General features: G+C 41.9%; 1 protein-coding gene across 1 annotated transcript in view; it reads right to left on the bottom strand.

Moving 5' to 3' along the window:
- The window catches only part of SPECC1L (sperm antigen with calponin homology and coiled-coil domains 1 like), a 52871-nt gene that overhangs the window by 13921 nt on the left and 19231 nt on the right, over positions 1–19719 (bottom strand). The window contains exons 5-12 of the mRNA XM_083589830.1: positions 19043–19250; positions 13250–13323; positions 12905–13080; positions 11040–11203; positions 10013–10104; positions 8580–8670; positions 4346–4429; positions 3431–3587 (exon numbers count right to left, since the gene is read on the bottom strand). Coding sequence (XP_083445956.1) covers positions 3431–3587; positions 4346–4429; positions 8580–8670; positions 10013–10104; positions 11040–11203; positions 12905–13080; positions 13250–13323; positions 19043–19250 — 1046 coding nt within the window. The remainder of the gene's footprint in view (positions 1–3430; positions 3588–4345; positions 4430–8579; positions 8671–10012; positions 10105–11039; positions 11204–12904; positions 13081–13249; positions 13324–19042; positions 19251–19719) is intronic.

Genomic DNA, 19719 nt, shown 5'->3' with positions numbered 1-19719 from the left:
AGGGTCTGTGCATAAGTATGGTCCTGCTCTCTCAAAACTCCCATTCATTGCAGGAAAGACTCTTTCACATTGAGAACTAAGCCAAACACAGCAGACAAAGAAGCGAAACCTGCCATTTCAGATTGCAGGTGGGGTTTCATACTGCATGGGGGGGCGGATCTTCACAATGTTAACTCTGCACTGCTACGTTTTAAGATAAAGGCTTTCTCCGGGCATTAAAGTGATTTTTTTTAAAGGGTGCATCAACTTTCCTAATTATGTATTTCTTTCAGTACTAGATCCTTAAAAGCTTTCTTCACAGCCTCAGATTCCGATTTGATAATTCTGTTGCCTGATTTGTCTGAAGCAGATGCTACTCTCTTTTTTTTTGGTAAATAACTTTTTACTGGGTTTTATAAACAAGGATCATAGGAATAATAAATGATACACATAAATACACCCAGTCTTCTCATGATAATTATATATATTAAAAAAGCATAATAAACTTGCAGTAATATCTACAACATATGGTTCATTATTAGTGGTCAATGTTCACAAACTGGTTTAAATGAAAACAAAGGGGAAACATTCTAGGGAGATGAGACTATCTAAGAAGGTTTTCTCATAATGAGTTAGTGACGGCCTAGGCAAGTTTTCTAAGAAATTGTGCGTATCTTTTTAATTTAATGATTGCAATTTAAACATTTTAGAATAAAAAGACGAAAATTCTGAGCAGATGTCTTTGGTAGAGAATGTTTGGTGCCTTCACTCTTTTGAATACTGTGTGCTTTTGACTTAGGTTTTTTTTACACCTGTTTGCCAAAAGTCTAAGAGTTTTTACCTCCATACTCATAAAAACATTGTTTCATGTATAACATGACAATACTAGTGCATTATTAATTACTAAAAAGTTTTTTCTCTCCTTTGTACAATTAATTTGAACCTTAACTTTTATATTTAGTTAGCAGATCAAAAATTTCCATTTCTGGTTTGGTTATTGTTGTAGAGGTTTGTTTTTTAATATAGTATATGATTTTTCTTTGATACAGATACCTCTTATGACTGCTTTCAAAGCCTCCCAAAGGTTGGTATAGAAATTGTATGGCTATAGAATTGTATGATTTCTGCTATTCTTTCTCTATATAGATGGTTGGTCACTGAAGTAGGGTAAAATGTCCATGATTGTAAGGTTTGGATTTTGCAGATTGTGTAAGTGGGATGAACTGTGAAGTGAGCAGGAAAAAGTCTAATCTGGACTGGGAAACATACAGACTTGAATGAAACATAAAACTGAAATCTTTCAGATTATCTTCACACTATATATTATATAAACCAGATGCTAACACTTTTAAGCCAGAGCAGACTAGAGAGCAGAACTAACAGAAATACAATTTAGGAAAAAGAAAAAAAAAATAGACTTCTTTGTAAGTAAGAACAGAAAAAGAACCTCGAGTCAGAATTTTCTTAAGAAAAACAACCAAAAACCTAAACATGCATAACACTGTGAGAGGACAGTACGGCTTGTTTCTAAATTCCAGTAAGGAACACAGTTTATGTCAAGTTCTTTGTTTTGAAAATAGCGTTTCAGGAAACAAATAAAATGAACGGTGTGGACACAATGAGAAGGAGTTTACAACAAATATTAATCTTTTAAATGCGTCTGCTAGGTCAACTAAATTCCAAACCCAATGCCTGATTAAATTTCACAGATTGGCATTAGAAGCCTTCCCTGCCTTGTTTAGATTTACACTTCTAATCCACAGGATATTCTTGTTTCAATGTTTAAAGCCCAACAAATATTACAAATCAAACAGGTTTCCTTTTGCATTTATACTGTTCTTCTACACCTAAATGACACCCAACTAACATTTTACAGTCAGCACATGTCCCCACAAACAGTCACTAGCAACTGTCTGATTGATAACATAATTTGAAACAATAGTTTTATTCAGCTGACCTATGGAACTGCAATGACAGACAACCAATTAAAGGGCCAATTAAAGATCTAAAAGATTTATGAATATGCCAAGAAGCCAAGTGCAGAAGTGGGGGGGGGGAGATCTGGCAGGGGAATAAGAGGCAACAGTGAAAGGGGGAGGGGAGGACAGAAATCACCTCCAACTTAACCTGAAGCTGCCCAACAAAAAAACTCCCTAAACTGCTTGCACACACCTCTTCCCCACCTCTCCAAGCCACCCCCAATAAAGTAGCTCAGTCATTTGACTGCTAGTTCCTACACACACCACAGAGTTAAGCGAGAGAAGTACTGAATCACGCCCCCCCCCCCGCACAAATCATATTTGTCCCAGTCACCAAACAGCTCACAGAAGAGCCAATGAGCAGTGTTCGTTCTCACTTCTCTGCCTCTCCCATGTCCCTCACTTAGCAAGGTGAAACCCTTTGGAATGTAATCCACCCTCTTCCTAACCCAGCTACTCATGCTATTATTTATGGTTCCGTCAGACTGTTAGCCATGCTGTTCTCCCACTGGGGGGAAAGGTGGGGTTTAAGTATGAGGAAATAAACAAAGCAACTTTTCCTCCTTCAATGCAGCTCTTATGCAGAGTTGCTGTTTACAGCAACCTCTATTCTCCATGCCCACCTTGCTCAAAACTGGATGTGTTCACTGGTATTTCTGTTTGAAGCAGTAGGTCTGGCCACCCCCAACACATGCATGCAGGGGTTCCAAAGTGTGGAGGGAAGAGAAGACAAGGGCTCCTTAGGCAGCTCCGCCAACACATCCAGCTGCCTTCAGTGCTCAGGTGATGCTGTGCAAAGGGGTCCATGGAGGCTGATCTGCAGCCCAGCTCAGGGAAAAGGGAGATGGAGGGAGACAGAAGCAGCAGCTCTCACTTCTGCAATCCAAACATGCTCCTCTCATTGCAGATTCCTGCACTGCGGGGATTTGGATTAGATTACCCTTGGGGTCCCTTCCAACTCTACTTTTCTATGATGTCCCGGGAAGTGGTCAAAGGCAGTTCCAGCAAGGAAGGTCTTGATCAGCAGCCTTGCTGGCAAGTGCAAGGATCTGCCATGCACCACCCCCAAACTCAAGACCACCGTAAGTGGGAGAGGAGAAAGAGACATCTGTCCAGGAAAGGAAGTAAGGAAGGAAGACTTCCTGGTGAGCTTTGGGCATCAATTTGTTTGTTCAGCTGCCAGAGAGTTCCTGCCTTCCAGAAGGGCCCACTTGATGTGGACTGACTTGGCCGTTTCCTTGCATGTCCCATCAGATGGCATCACTTTCCTGAGACTGATGTGCAAAAGGGATGCTGGGCAGCTGATGCACCTACCCAAAATGAGGAGCAAACCCACTGAAGTCTGCTGCTGCTCCATTACAGAAGAAGCTTACTGATTATCTAGCAAAAGTGAACGGTGTCTTCCAAAGGGCAAGGCTGCAAGAATATCCCTGTGTGAAAAATAGGACAGGCTGTGTAGCAATGAGGTGTACCTTATTCGATTGCGTGTCGTAGGGGTGACGGACGCTGTAGGTGAAGACGAGAGAGACAGCTGTGGTGAAGTGGTCCCCATTGCTATGAGAGAGGCTGGAGATGCTCCATCAGGGGCACTGATGTCCCGCTTGATTTCTTCACTGCTTCGCCGAGACACTGAAATGGAAAAACACCTTAGAAACCATTTCTTTCTCTTTCTCATAAAAGAAAACTAAGAGCCTTTGCAAAAATCTAGATAATGAGTAACTAATTTTCTACTGAATTGTACAAAACTTTTAAGTTCTCTATCACACCAATAGAAATCTCTCCTATCAAATATAAAGATGGCATTAATTTTTCCTGAAGAAGCAAGACTTGAGTTTTTGCTTTTAAATATAACCGTTCCAAAGTTTTGGAATATCTTCTAAGGGCCTAACATGTCAGGACTCCTTCTCTGGAAGAGGCATATTTTGAAGCCTTCTAACTATTTTTCTCTACAGAGGACTGATTGCAGGGATTATGTTTTTGTAGAACACGGGTAGTCACAAAAATGTTCTATGTTCTATTCAAAATCACATACTGTGTAACAGAGGACAAACATGAAGGCACACAGCACTCTTTCTCTCTGCTGCAATGAGGAACAAATCTAGACTGCCAGTTTTAATTCTCTTAATTTCCATCAAATGCACATAAAGAATAGCAAGGGCATATACCTTTAAACTGAAAGAGGAAACCCTCCCTCAGTCACTAAGGCTGCTTTCCCCCTGCAATGTGGGCGAGATTCACCTACAGTGTCAATATGGAACTCTACCAACTTTACTTACTGCTGTGATGTCAGAAAAGACTAACAAAACTGTTTCAAAAGAAGCTGGTGGCATTGCACACCAAGACTCTGTGACTGAAGCACCACCTTATTAGCATGGCATAATTATTACCAGAAATAGATTTGGCACTTTCCATAGCAGGAACTCTTGGCAGGGAAGCTGGTCTGCTGGTTGAGGAAGTTCTCAGCAAATGATCTGTGCAGAGAGGGAATAAAGAAAAGGCATTTCATTACCACAAGCTTCAGGCCTGGTCTTAGAAAATGAGAAGATAGAATGGACTTCACCACAGCAGGAGAGCAATGCCATTTTGTATGCTCTGTTATTTTTTTTTTTAAAAAAAAGAAAAACTGCTTCCAAGTAAGAGGCTAGCATATCAGGGTGACAGGCTCTAAGACAGCCTGCTTCTTGACTTGAAGGGAGGTGTTTTTTCTTACATAGGCAATGCATTCAAAAATAGTATCTTCTTCCTCGAGTAAAGTTCATTTTAGCCAACTCATATTCTGCTGCTGCAAGTGTAGGCCAGGCTCAACAACAGGTGCAATTGCTTAGAAGCAACAAAGACTTAAGAATAATCTCACAATGGATCAACTCCCTTACTAACTGGTCACCAGTCAGATGGGCTTTTGCAAATGCTGCTAGGACTCTGCCCCCCCCCATCCCCTAGCTCTGTCCCTTGAATCCCACCCCCATGCTGCTCCATTCTGAAATGTCTTTTTACATCTCAACCCAATCCGGAGAAGTCATCCAACACTTTTATACAATGGCATGGCCAAAGGAAAATCTGTATACATGTTGCCTTTAGGGGGGCAGGGCAGCTTGGGTTTACAGAGTTGATAGTGAAAAGCTACTCTGTTTGTGTAGATCAGTGGCGGCCACATCATTGACACAAATAGATTCCAAAGATCACAAGTGTCCCAGTCCACTGCCCAATACAGTACCTATGCAACAACATTCATGCCTTTGATTGGCTGGAAATCAGGTAATTGGCCCAGAATGCAGCAGCAAGGATGTTGATTGGCACTTGCACACTACATCAGTTGCACTGGTTAGCAGTTTGTTTCCAGGCACAATTTAAGGTGCTAGCAATTCCCTTTAAAGCCAGGGGCACAGAGTATTTTAGGAGCTGCTTCCTTGTGTATAAGCCTGGCCATCCATTTATGGGGTTTTTTTGGGGGGGGTGGAGGAAAGAAGGCTGTTCTTTGTGTACTGGTGGCATTTGGCTTGCCTGTGGGATAGAGCCTTTCAAGTGGGCCCCTCCTTGGCTGTTGAACTTCTAGTCATGGGAGATGAGCTGGCTCCGTCTGTCATGACCCTCTGGGTCCAACAAATACATTTTTGTTCCAGCAGGGATCTGACCTGCTAGGACAAGGTTTTTAAACTGATCCCAGGTTTTTTTTTTAAAAAGCTGTTTTATCTGCTGTCTCTCCTTTTGTTTTACTATATTGCAGCTGTTTAATTGCTTATATTTATTTAATTTTAACTGTTGCAATCTGCCCTGAGCTGCAGTGGAAGGGTAGGCTATAAGTTATTTTAATAACTGAAGTTCAAGCCTGATGCTACGCAAACGGCTACAAGTCTGTGTCAGCTATGCCACAGGTTGGCCACCCACTGTGTAGGGAGTGCCTTATTAGTTTCTATTAAACATCAAGTGTGTTTAAAATTTACTTTGCTCTGAGTATAATATCACCCCAATGCTATTCAAAGCATAACTGAATAAAAACTTAGCACAAAACACTATTTCATCCCTGGAAAAATCTTTACATTGTAGGTGTTTAGCTGACATTTGTCAAGGCAGAAAAGGAAGCCTACTGCTTGGCCCTAAGAAAGCTATTCTTGAGAAATTTCTATTTTAAAAGCCCCCAGACATAAATCAAAGAACTACACCCATTACACGAGAGCTATTCATTCTTACAGGAAGGGCACTTTGAAAGGAAAAGTTTATAGGCAGAACAAGTTGACCAGCACCAGGAAATGGAGAAGTAAACAGTGAACATATAATCCTTGTTTCTTCAACACAAAAAGGGCTTTTTCAACACTGCCTTACCTTTTGTTATGGACATTATTAAAATACTGCCCTGATAGCACTTAAAGTAAATGGAAGAGCCACACAAGTAGTTCTAGGCCAGCTATCCCAACCCCTGTACAACAGAGGAATTCCAGAGGGAGTATATCCCTTCCTCTGCCTGAAGGCCTCTGATAACAGAACAGCCCACCACCCACTCATAGGCATTAGTGCCATTCTTGAACCATTCTTCAGCCACAGAATTGTTAAGATAAATGGATTAGTTGATTCTGCTATTGGTAAATTGCTATTTAGCGAGTTGCGATGAGTTACTTTATGTGGGTGGCGCTGTAGCCTCTTGGGCTTGCCAATCCGAAGGTTGCGGTTCTATTCCCCACGAAAGAGTAAGCCCCCCTTGCTCTGTCCCAGCTCCTGCCAACCTAGCAGTTCGAAAGCACACCAGCGCAAGTAGATAAATAGGTACCGCTGCGGTGGGAAGGTAAACGGCATTTCTGTGTGCTCTGGTTTCTGTCACAGTGTCCTGTTGCACCACAAGCGCTTTAGTCCTGCTGGCCACATGGCCCAGAAAGCTGTCTGTGGACAAACCCCAGCTCCCTCGGCCTGAAAGCGAGATGAGCGCCGCAACCCCATAGTCGCCTTTGACTAGACTTAACCGCCCAGCGGTCCTTTACCTTTTACCTTTACTGTATTATGTACTTGGTGGACTATGTGTTTTTATGGATTCTATTTGATCTTATCTTATCTGATACTGTTGTAAACTGTCCTGTGGCTTGAGCACAGGTGTATAAAAATAACCTAAACAAATAACCAAAATCTACCTTCCCATAACTTAGGTAATTAGCTCTAGCCTTGATATCTGTGGCAGCAGAGAACAAATTGCTGTCCTCTCCCAGCAAGCTTTGTTCTTGAGTCTTGAAAATCCACACAGGCTCCTACACTTTCCTGCAGATATCAAGTGCAGTTCCACTAGTGCGCAAGGGACATCTCAACAAATGCAGGCACCAGTCCATCATTCACTTCCTCCTGAAGTTAGTTAGGATGCCCAGACAGATCTTAAAGGTAAAGGTACCCCTGCCCGTACGGGCCAGTCGTGTCCGACTCTAGGGTTGTGTGCTCATCTCACTTAAGAGGTCGGGAGCCAGCGCTGTCCAGAGACACTTCCGGGTCACGTGGCCCGCGTGACAAAGCTGCTCTGGCGAGCCAGCACCAGCGCAACACATGGAAACGCCGTTTACCTTCCCGCTAGAAAGCGGTACCTATTTATCTACTTGCACTTAGGGATGCTTTCGAACTGCTAGGTGGGCAGGAGCTGGGACCGAAAGACGGGAGTTCACCCCGCCGCGGGGATTAGAACCACCGACCATGCGATCGGCAAGTCCTAGGCACTGAGGTTTTACCCACAGCACCACCCGCGTCCCAACAGACATTAGCATTGCATAATTGGCCAGCTGACTCCGCCACAATCAAGAAGTGGAGAACAGCAGTTTTCTGGGGGTTTTTGTTTTGTCCTACATTGGAGGCCAAACTCTCAGAAACAGAAAAATAATAGAACAGTACCTGGAATGTACTATTTTAGGCTCTCTCTCATCCTCTTCCTCCCTCTTTCTTTTTCGCACATCATGCTGACAACCAGATGTTAGGAAGGCAGCTAGTGAATGCTCCTAAAATCTACTTGATTATAAATACATGGGGTGGGCCTGTTTTTAGCTTTACTTACTGTTCTGCTTTGGAAATAATTCCTCTTGCTCCTAAGGTGGCTTTCATAACAATAAAACATTTCTTTGCTTTTTTAATTATACAAGCACTGATTAAGTATTGATTTTAGCATATTCAAGCGCTATACCCTTATCTGCAAAGACTGTGGCCTTTATGACTTCTATGCACCTGTTGCCCAAACAATTATTCCACTGTGACCATATGGTAGTATAATTTCTTGTGGTTCTCCTTTTTTAAAGTCAGTCTAGCCCTCCCTGTCTCACCTCTGCCCAGTGTAGCTCAGTGCAAACTGGCATAAAGTAAAAGGAAACAGATCAGGTGAGCATGGAAAGAAGGAAATTGAAATAATACATAGCCCTAATTAACAGTATGTTATTGAGCTTTTATGCTTTGCATCTTCCTTTTGCAGGAGCGGGGTAAGGTAATGAAGGACATTAAGCCCTCTATATGAACAATACTTTGCTGTACTCAAAAGAAAAGGAGCTCATGTGTCAAAAGAGCCTCTTCTACGCTCTCTTATTCAGTGTGCTTTTCTTTTCTTTTTAACATCAGGAGAACTCTGGGGGAGCTTTAGTGAAATAATGTTAACAGAGAAAAAACACCTACCTTGCACTGGGATTTCTGCATAACTTGGCCTTTTGTCTGACAGAGTTGTGAGGGGCTTGGAAGCAGATATTGGTCCACTTATGGAATGCCTCTGAAGGAAAACAAGAACTATTAATGGTGAGATAAGTTATTTCAAATTGATGACCAACCCTGTCTGCCTTTTACAAAAAATATTAAGACAAGCAAAACCCACACAGAAGCACTATTGTGATCCCTGGACATAGGTTCAAATTCAGCACAGCCAGCAATGTGGACTATTTTTTTCATCAGGTTTACACCTTGAGTAAAACTATATAAAAAAAATCAGTAAAGACAACAGTACTAGAGTCTGCAGTTCCCTGTTTATAAAATGTGACTTGGTGGCCTACTTCACAGGTCTGGTGAGAGAGCAGCTGGGCATTTTAATTGCAGAATAATAATAAACTATTAACTATAATAATAGTTCTCATGTCTGAACTGCTGGTCTAAGTACTCTCAACTGGCTTGAAGGCTAAATGACATAACAGTTGTAGGGAACAAGACTTGAACTAGGGACACTCTGGAGCTCACTGGCCAGATTCAAATGCAACATTCCCAGGTCTTACAAACCATGGTTTTGTGGATTGGGAACAAGCAAGAGCATGAATGTTCTTTCCTCTTCCATTCTCTTCTCACACTCAGTTGCAGCAGTGACTTCCTGGTTTGTTAAACCTGCTTCCTTGTGCTACTTTAAACTGTTTAGGCACTCTCTACAAACAAAGATTGTCCACCACGATTGAGCCAATTTGTAGGAAGTACTTAAGTCTCAGTTTGCAGGTTCAGATATCTGTGACTGAACAAACTAAGTGGCTGAAAGAGAGGACAGGGGAATGGGTGGAAGACTATTCAAGTTCATTGCCACTCCAAACCATATGTCAGAGATTTGGAAACCTTACATCTGAATCTGGCCACTAGGTCAACTGTGCTAGTCACTGTCTCAGTGTAACCTGCCTCTAATGGTTGTTGAGGATCAAAAAGAGGAGAAAATCCATGTATGTCACTCTGAAATCTGTGGAGAAGGTCAGGATGCAATTATGAATGACAAATTTAATGCACAATTTTTACTGCAAAACCTTCTCTTGATTTTGCATCATGCTAACACCATTACAAATTCCAATACAGTTGTACCTTGGACGTCGAACAGAATCCGTTCCGGAAGTCAGTTTGACTTCCAAAATGCTTGGAAACCAAAGTGCAGCTTCTGATTGGCTACAGGAAGCTCCTATAGCCTATCAGAAGCCGTGGAAGCCCCGCTGGACATTCAGCTTCCAAAAATAGTTCCCAAACTGGAACAGTCACTTCCGGGTATGTGGCGTTCGGGAGCCAAAACATTCAAGAACTAAGCTGTTTGAAAACCAAGGTACGACTGTACATCAGTCTTCACAGTCTCTTCCAGTTAGTAAACACACATTTACCTGCATTGGAGATACTGCTGCTGCAGGAGGGGTTTTAAGAGGACTTGGGCTCAGGGGGGTACGAGGCATTGTAGCTGCAGCTGGACTAGGAACTACCAAAAACAACAAAATAAACAGGGGGTAAGTATGGTTGGTTTCAAGTATTTCTAAGCAGACTTTCAAGAGCAGTGCTATTCCAAGGCAGCTTACATTAATAAGCAAGCAAGTTCCTTTAAAAAACAGGAAAAATTCAATTAACACTAAAACATCTAGTTTAAATATCCCAATAGAAAAAGGAAAGAAAAGAAAAATCAATTAAGAGCAACAGTTTTGCATGTTTTTCACTTATGGCACAAGATTGCAGAGTAAGACATCTTCTCATCTGAAGTGAGAGACCCAAGTGTGACTGGCAGCTATTTACCAATTTCACATATCCTAGATTTTGGCCATGTCCTCCTGTAGCGAGGCCTGCACAATCTGGCCAAGTTCTGTTTTCATAACATGCAAAGAACACAAAGATATAAGAGAAGTAACCTATGCAGCTTGCCCAAAAAGCAGTTTCCTTATCTAAAGCTAAAATGTGCCCTTTTTGTAAACAGATTCTTGTTTATTTATAAGCCCAGATGAATTTTTATATCTGAACACCATTAAGTGCCACAGAAGCATAACAATGAAATACATAGATTCAACTATAATAACAACAGTTAGTTTTTGAAGACAGACCATTGTGGACTAAGAGAAGCAACTTAAAAGAAGGTTGAAAACTTAGATAAATAAGGATTGCCATATATTCAAAGCCCCAGAATAACAATAAACTTTAAAAACTTGGGTGCATGGTTTTGGGCTTGCAAAACTGAAGCACGTATTATCCAATACATTTCTACAAGTATCATCACCCGGCTGGAGCTCCCTCGAAAAAATGTGCTACATTCTACTGATGTATGCATGGAGTGCTTGTTCTGTTCAAAATTTTGAGCTAAGACAACCAATGGTAGCACTTCCAAACAAAACTGCACTAAGTTTATGCAGGTACAAAAAAACAAATTACCTTGTGAGGCACTGTCAAAGGATTTGATGAGAGTTTTTACAGTGGGCGTTGGCTCTGAAGAAGTGGATGACCTGCGACTCAAACCCATTCCTTGCCTCAGAGCTGCTAAGTCTCTTTCAACAGCATTCATGTAATTGTAAACGCGGCCACGTTCCTCTTCTTGCCTGAATATCAGGGGAAGCCAGTTGTCAAGATACTATGAAATGATCTGGCATGGGTTCAGTGCTCTGACCGCCAGCACAAGGGCTGCTGTGCTAACACAAGGGTGAGAATAATGGTTGTGCAATATGAAATCCAGTACAAAAGTTGCGCTAGCAGAAGCTTGTATTTGCAATGTGCTACACAACCAGTCACAAGAACCATGCCGGCTTCCTGTGCCTTCTCTTGCACAAGCCATTCCTCTAGTGCAAGTACAGCTAGCACACTACTAAGGAACTTTGATTTCCTCCCTCTATACTGTGCTTAAGCAATGGACTCATTCATGAGGACATGTCTGAAGGGCATCTGCTACACTGGGAAGCCTACTTTGAGTGGGTCAAATCTTCCAACAGGCTACAAAGCCAGAGAGCAAGTTTGAAACTGAAAGTCACTTGAGAAAAAGTTTCATTATTATTTTTTGGAGAAAGGGATGGAGAAGGGCATCAATTGTATTTATATAGTAAGGATTTTTATGCCTTGGGTTGAAATTACCTGGGGCAGCAGAGATGCAGGGAGGCACTCTCTGATCTTGGCCATTGGCCAGGAAACCACAGCCACTGAGAAGCTGCTACTCTGGCCTCCCAGGCAGTGCATAACTGCAAGGGGGAGACTAACATGGCCCCATCCATCAGCCAGTGAAGATGCAGCTGCTTTCCTCTTTCCCCCCTGCCTTGCCACAAATTCATTTGGACTAGAGGGAATTCACTTAGGAAACTGAATGTACTCATGCTGACTAAACAGAAGACCCTTGAAACTAAAACCCTATATTGTGTGTTTCTGTACCTCACTCTGCCAAGTGAGACATTAGGGTACATACTAAAGCAACATGGAACCTTTACCTGAGGTAGAGACGCTGCTCACTGGAATTAATTAAGCTGCCTGCCACTTTGCTCCATACCAAAGTGTGTCACTAGAGGTAAGACTCATAAAAGGCACCATGTCCCACTATTTAGAAGAGCTGTGGCACGGAGCTTGCCCCTGTAACCCTATTGGAACCTGCTAGTCTTCTCTGAGGGCCTTTTCTTTGGCAGTGGGGAGAATGGAGTTGCCATTTTTCTAAATCCACAAGAGGCAAGTGCAGAAGTTTTAAAGATTTTAAAAGTGCAGTCTAAGGGCAAATATAGGGACACGGGTGGCGCGGTGGGTTAAACCACAGAGCCTAGGACTTGCCGATCAGAAGGTCAGCGGTTCGAATCCCCGTGATGGGGTGAGCTCCTGTTGCTCGGTCCCTGTTCCTGCCAACCTAGCAGTTCAAAAGCACGTCAAAGTGCAAGTAGGTAAATAAGTACCGCTCCGGCGGGAAGATAAACAGCGTTTCTGTGCGCTGCTCTGGTTCGCCAGAAGGGCTTAGTCATGCTGGCCACATGACCCGGAAGCTGTACGCTGGCTCCCTTAGCCAACAAAGCGAGATGAGTGCCACAACCCCAGAGTCGGTCACGACTGGACCTAACGGTCAGGGGTCCCCTTACCCTTTACCTTTAAGGGCAAATATATGTTGTCCTTTTTTCTACGTGTAGAGTGGCTTGTGTGTTTTACACACTTATAAACAAATATTTTTGTTGACAGGAACATTTTACTATACTGTTTCTTGCCTAATAGCTTTCAGAGATTAAATACATTAGTTTTAGGAAAATATAATGAATCAACCCAAAATGTCATTCACATACTTGCGTGATTTTATTTCCTCCAACTCTTTTGTGAGTTTTTCGTTCTTCTCTTGAGCTTCATGCAGCCTGCGCTTTAGGTCTCCAATCTCTTCTTGAGCCTCAGATTTTATATCGTTTGCTATGACCACAGCCGTCTGCAAATCAGCTTGGAACTGCCGCCATTCCGCAGACTCCTCCTGAAAATGGAGAAGATAAATAAATTTACAGCTTTGGAATGCCATGATATATGGGATATAAACAGTTTAAATAAAATATAATTAGCAGCAATGGAGTCCAAAGGCACTGCTATAACACACCCAATGCACCTCCACCCCAAACCATGATATATTGAACTCGCTTATATACCCTGAGCCGTCTGTGCAGAGTCTTGATCTCTCTCTCCATATCATGCTTTTGGTCTTGAAGCTTTTTAACAGTATCTGGCAAAACAAAACCAAATATATCAGGTGGAAGTTTTTAAAGTTATTTACAGGCAAACAGTTCACCAAAGCCCAAAGGAATTTTTTGCTGCTTTTAATGTATTCAAAGGGAAGTTCAACGAATTGGTTCTAGAACTCCAGGTTTCTCTCCTACATTTCACAGCTATTAATTTAAAAAAACAACAACCAAGCATGGACCTCATAATATGAAGTATGTATGCATAGGAAAAAATGCCAACGACAAGAGAGGCTTTTCCTGTGAAAAAAATGATAATGCCACTAACACTTTCTTACAATTATCTGTGCTGTCCATAAAAAAACACTACCAACAGAATCTTATTAATGGTTACTCAAAAGTAAATCCCACCGAGTCCAATGGTCCTTACTCCCAGGTGACTTTCCTTTGCTTTCAACGTGCTTTCAATAGAAAACAAGTATCTCCACCTTCCCCACCACAGTGCTTTCTTTTTTGAATGTTATCAATCACTAGAAGCAATTACTAGACCCATGCAAACTATTTAAGGGAGATGCACTGCAGAGTCAATGCTGCCTTGCAGCTGCATCAGGTTGCCTTTTTAAAATACAGTGAAACCTGTCACATTAAAAATGCCCCTGTAGCCTTGTACTAGCTACACAAAGAGAGTATGCAATTTGTCCATGACCAACTTCCGATTTAGTATTTGACTGGCTGTGTACCAAGATTAGTTTTCATTTATCTCTTCACTGCTTGAATCACAGAATCATAGAACTGTAAAGTTGGAAGGGGCCCTGAGAGTCAGTTAGTCCAATCCCATGCAATGCAGGAATCTCAATTAAATACGGTAATCCATGACAGATGGCCATCCAACCTCTGCTTAAAGATTCCCAATGAAAGAGTCCACAAACTCCCAATAGAGTCTGTTCCATTGTTGAACAGCTCTTGCTCTCAGAAAGCTCTTCCTGATGTTCAGTTGCAATCTTTTGTCTTGTAACTTGAAGCCACTGGTTTGCAATGCAGGAGCAGAAGAAAACAAACTTGCTCCATGTGACAGCCCTTTGGATATTTGAAGATTTGAGATATCTGAAGATTTGAGAACTGTGTGTTTATAGTAGAAATACTGATGAAGCTGAATACAGGTGATACAAATAGGACCACCTTGCAATGCTCCATGTCCTCATGTGGAGCGCTCTTCTCAGTTACATCCTCTTTACTGAAAATGATACTGCACTTCATTCTACACACAGAGAGAGAGATTTTCTGTGCACTTCACCACTTCACTCAACATCCCTGGCTGCTAAGCATGCTCAGTCCTCACTGGGCCATTTCCCACACCCTCTCAGGAATTTCCTTAAAAGGTTTTAGAACTTACACTAACTCTGATGTTAACACAAGCCTCTTAATTCCGGATGCACTTTCAAGAAGGAATCTGCTATGAGCACACAGAATTTCTGAAAGGTATATTGCTGATGCTTGGGAAAACATTCCTTCCACAGCACTGGAACAGGCAAGTTGCAAAAATGCAAGGTAGTAGAAACATAAACCATAATAAATTATGCAGTTCAGTTCAGGCTCTTTGTAGATCATTATGCTGGCAGTGTTTTTCTCAAACCATCAACACAAGTCTCAAGCTATCCTAGTGAACCCCCACAAGCCCTTGATGAATCTTAAATTGGTATCAGATTCCAAGCAATATTTTCTTAAATTGTGTGCCAGAGGCAGTAATGCTTCTGAATACTGGTTGCTGGAAGCCACAGAAGGGGGGAGTGCTCTTGCGCTCAGGTCTTGTCTGTGAGCTTCCCATCAAGGCAACAGGTGAAAGAAGGATGTTGGACTACATGGACCACTGGCCTGATCCAACACAGCAATCCTTACAACAAGCAACTTACTTGCAACACATACCAGGTTCAACTTCAGTTATGCTATGAACACATTAAATCTGAAAGGGATAATGCTTAGGGTTGCATTTCACATTGTGTTATTAATGTGTGCTGCACCATTATACATATTAAAAGCATGCAAAGTGTATGATTAATAATATATTGCATGTGCTGCAGCCCTGGTAATTAGGTAATATACAAATATAATGCTGATTTTAAAGGTTAAAGAACACAGCTAATCACAAAGAGAAAATATACTCATTTAAGATTTGCTTTACAAATAGTGGAGAATTGTTTAAAACTTGTCATGGTTTGTTAAAAGTTCAGGATTCCAAGAACACATGTGTCAGCTTTGAAAACCCAAGTACGCCATCTAGTGTACTGTTGAATGAAAAAGCGAAGGCCCAGTTTGGATAATAGTCTCTTCTGCTCCATTGCTGTCCATGAAGATACGAGCTCACACATTCAGACATCCAAGCAGAAATGTTTCAATGTGCCAAAGGTTGAATATGGCACTATGTGCTTAGGCCAGAACAAACATGGGAACCACTGTGCAGTCTGGGCTACTCATGTACACACTATTAAAATAAATTCCCAGCTAATATCCTTTGTCAGGGGTGCACTCGCTTTCCCCTACTACTTGTGGAAGAGAGACGGGGAAGTATCTAATCTACACCACTGAGCTTCCACTGATAAAAAATCTTAGGGCACCAAAGTCTGAAGTTAAAAAGCAACCACACAACTCCAGTGCATGGCAAATCAGCACCACCAAATTTATTCTGCCCTTACAGAAGTTAGTAGTTTCTTTATTGTATGTCATACCCTTTTGCCACCTTTTGGGGGGGGGAGGATGAGAATGTGCATCTCTATCTCCCTTCCAAGCAGGGGGCAGAGAGAGAAACTAGACACCAAGGAAGGGTGAGAGCAAATGTGCCCTCTCCCCCAATATTTCCTGCATGGAAGTTTAATAATCTCCAGACTCACTAACAAAATGACCATAGTTTGCATTTCCTATTTTCTGTGCTCCAATGTTTTCCAGGGCACAAACTGTGCTAAGTAGTCCCACAAGGTGTCATCCTTCTGCCTTTTCCATAACTACAGGATACAAGCAGCCACTTGATACAGCTTTCAGTTTCTTCCTGGATTACTGATTTCATTTCAAATGAAGTGCTTGTCTACATTAAGCGTTTACAGAGAACCAGCGAAGGATCAACCAAATTAGCAGCTGTTCTGCAGTCTTCCCACTGAAAACACAGGAGAATCAGAGTTAAGCAGCAATTGCAACTTCATAGGTCAAGCTGTGCTCCTTTGAAAATCAATTGTTGGGGGGGCGAGGATACAAAGTCCTGTTGCATGAGCAGAATAGTGAGTGGGGCTCTTGATATCACTGCTTGTGCCAAATCTACAGGGAATAAGGCACCTCACCTCCAAATGCCGCACCAATTACATTTGTTTTCCCAAAGAAATAAGACGGGTCAAAGTGTAAGAGCAGGTCCCATGCTTATTTCATGAAAGCACTGAAGTTGAAGCCCTGTTGTGTAATTGCCCTTATATGGCCTTGCTGTAAGCAGAGCTTTGAGAAGGGGAAAGAAAATGAGCCAATCCACCGTTTCATCTTATTTATTGGAAATATTTTTATGTTCTGTAAAAAGATTCCAGCGCAGTTTACAGTTGTTGCTTTTCATGCCAATATATAAAAACAATAAAATGCTTAAACAATCAGTAAAACAGTTCAACAAGTTAAAAGGTCCGTGTGAACAATTATTGCTGGTTTCTTTAATCTGTTATCTAATAGCAAAGAGGACGAGAGCACTGTGCAAGCAGTGTGGCCAGGGGAGCTTCCTTGGGGAGGGGCATCACAGGACACACCCCCCTTAAAAAACCTGTCTCCCTTGTTGACACTCACTTCATATCCAGTAAGGGTGGTACTGAGAGAAGGGCCTTAGATGGCACAAGCTGGTTGATAAGGGAGCAGCTGTTTAGGGGCCTCAAGTCATTAGTGGTTTTATTGAAGCAAGTACTGGCCCTGGAAATAAGCTTTGGAAGCAAACAGGCAATCAAATGATGAGGTATGATCTAAAACAGCTGCCTCTGTTAAAACCCTGTTTGTATCCTGCACTTATCCTAGTTTTCAAATCATTTTCTGGAATTCAATCAGGGGACTATCATAGATTACAATGGCCAGATTATTCCTCTTCAGAAATTGTGGCTGGCAAAAGAGATGTAAGGCTTGAGGATGTGGACAAAGTGCTTGGATCAGTCAGGGCGACCATTGTGCTCTGGATCCTTGCCCTTCTTGGTAGTAGTAGTGGGAAGGGAACAGCTGGTTGGGCCAGGGAGGTGATAAATGCCTCTTTGTGAGAAGGGGTGGTCTCTGCCTGCTTGAAGGAGGCAGTGGTAAAACCACTGCTTAAGAAACCCTCCCTGGATTTGTAAAATCTAAGTAATTACTGGTGAGCTGCCAATCTCCCTTTGTTGGACGAGGTTCTTGAGTAGGAGTTGTGAACCAGATCCAGGCATTTTGAGAAGAAACCGATCCATTTCAATCAGGATATAAGCCTGGCTTTGACACAGAAACTGCTTTGGTTGCCCTATATGATGACTTCTGTTGGGAGACAGACAGGGGAAATGTGTCCCAATTCATTCTCCTTTATCTCTCAGCAGCTTTCAATACCATTGTCCACGATATCCTTCTGGAGAGGCTGTCTGAGTTAGGGGTGGGTGGAACTGCTTCACAGTGGTTCCGATCCCACTTGGATGGTTGTTTCCAGAAAGTGATGCTTGGGGAGGGCTGTTCAACCCAGTGGGGTCTGAGCTGAGTAACATCAGCATTCCACTGACATGCTACTCCACATCTCCAGGCAACATTGAACACTTGGGTCTCATAGAAATGTTGAACAACACAGTGGACAACGTGGACTCTTGAGAGACTGAATGATGGCACAGATGCTAAGCAGATTAATGATAAAAGCAAAGTCTTCTGGATAAAGGCTAGTTACTCCCTGAGCATTGCATCTGAAAAGAAAGGAGGACTATGTATTTTGATATAAACGTGTTTATAAAACTGTGTTCATAGAGTCATAGAACTATAGAGTTGGAAGGGACCCCAAGGAACATCCCGTCCATCCCCCTGCAATGCAGAAACCACAACTAAAGAATCCTTTTATTTGTTTGATATGAAAGTTGTCCCAACAGGGTAAATTTCATCAGCAACACCAGACTGGAACATACAAAACATATCTATGTCATTTTAAACTGTGATATTAATGCTGTATTCTTAGTTTTAGATTTTGATTTATGTGGAAATTGTTTTCCATTTGGTTGCGTAATTTTTTTTGATGTGGTTTATTTATTGTTTATGACTTTTGTAATTTTGTAAATCTTGTCATGTTGTAAGCCGCCTTGAGCATTGTTTTTAACTGTGGAAAGGTGGCATACAAACAAAATGATGATGATGATGATGATAAATGCTTTTCCAAGTTTTAGAAAACAGCATATGGAAGGGGCAGCTCTCTGTGTGATGGCTCCGCCATCCCTCTGGCAAAAGTGGAATGTGGGAAGTCTATCACCTGTGTGGTTAGGAGCTTTCAGCTGTCTTTGAAATCCAGATGACAAAAGTCGAGACGAAGGGAAAGAGGCCAAAGCCACCAATTTGCTCCTTCGGAGCTTAGCACACAGCATCACCCTTTGGGAACTGCAGTGCACGACACAAATTATGCTTAATTTCCCCCGATGCACTCCCCCTCTCTTCATGATTGATGTGTTTTACTCAGCTGTAAGCTATTTTGATGCATTTTTTTTTAAAAAAAAACATAGGTAGAAACTACAACCCAAAAGTGTAACTGAAACAAAAACTACTTACTCTCCAGGTCAGATATAATGAGATTGTCGTGGAGTTTTACCGCTCGATGCTGCTCTACTTCATCTTCCAATTCAAATATGGTTTCCTTCATATCACTCCTTTCTGTTTCTTTTTCATCCAGATCGGTCCGAAGTTTTTCCAAGGTAATATTCAGGTCCTCAATTTGCTTTTTTGCTTCTTCTTGGAAAGCTCTATATTCATCTTCTATCTGGTTAAAAAACACACACATTATGCACACAAACTCTCATTTTACTTCTGTGAATGCCTTTCGCAAATAACACAATTCATAGAAACCCACTCAAGTAGCTTTGAGCAGGACTGGTCTGTGTTTCGGGCCAGGGGCTTAAGTCCAGCTCAGAATCCTGCTTCCTCATGCTGGGCCCTTTTTCTCCCTCCCTCTCTCATAATATTAGGACCCAATGGGTCATCCTGTTAAAATGAACAGCAGAAGATTCAAGGCAGAAAAAAGGAAGTACTTATTCACAAAGTGCACAATTAATCTGCAGAATCTGCTGCCCTAAGGTGTGATGATGGCCCTCATCCTGGAATGCTACAAAGGAGAATTAGACAAATGTATGGATGATAATGCTATCACAATGCCATTATTGTCATGTTGGCTACAGTGAACTCTGTTTATCTAGATTTCATTTCAATCTACATACTTCAACAGTCTCAGT

This window comes from Podarcis filfolensis (assembly GCF_964270895.1).
Source record: "Podarcis filfolensis genome assembly, chromosome: 16".
NCBI classification, from domain to species: domain Eukaryota; kingdom Metazoa; phylum Chordata; class Lepidosauria; order Squamata; family Lacertidae; genus Podarcis; species Podarcis filfolensis.
This window is presented reverse-complemented; position numbering and strand designations above follow the sequence as displayed.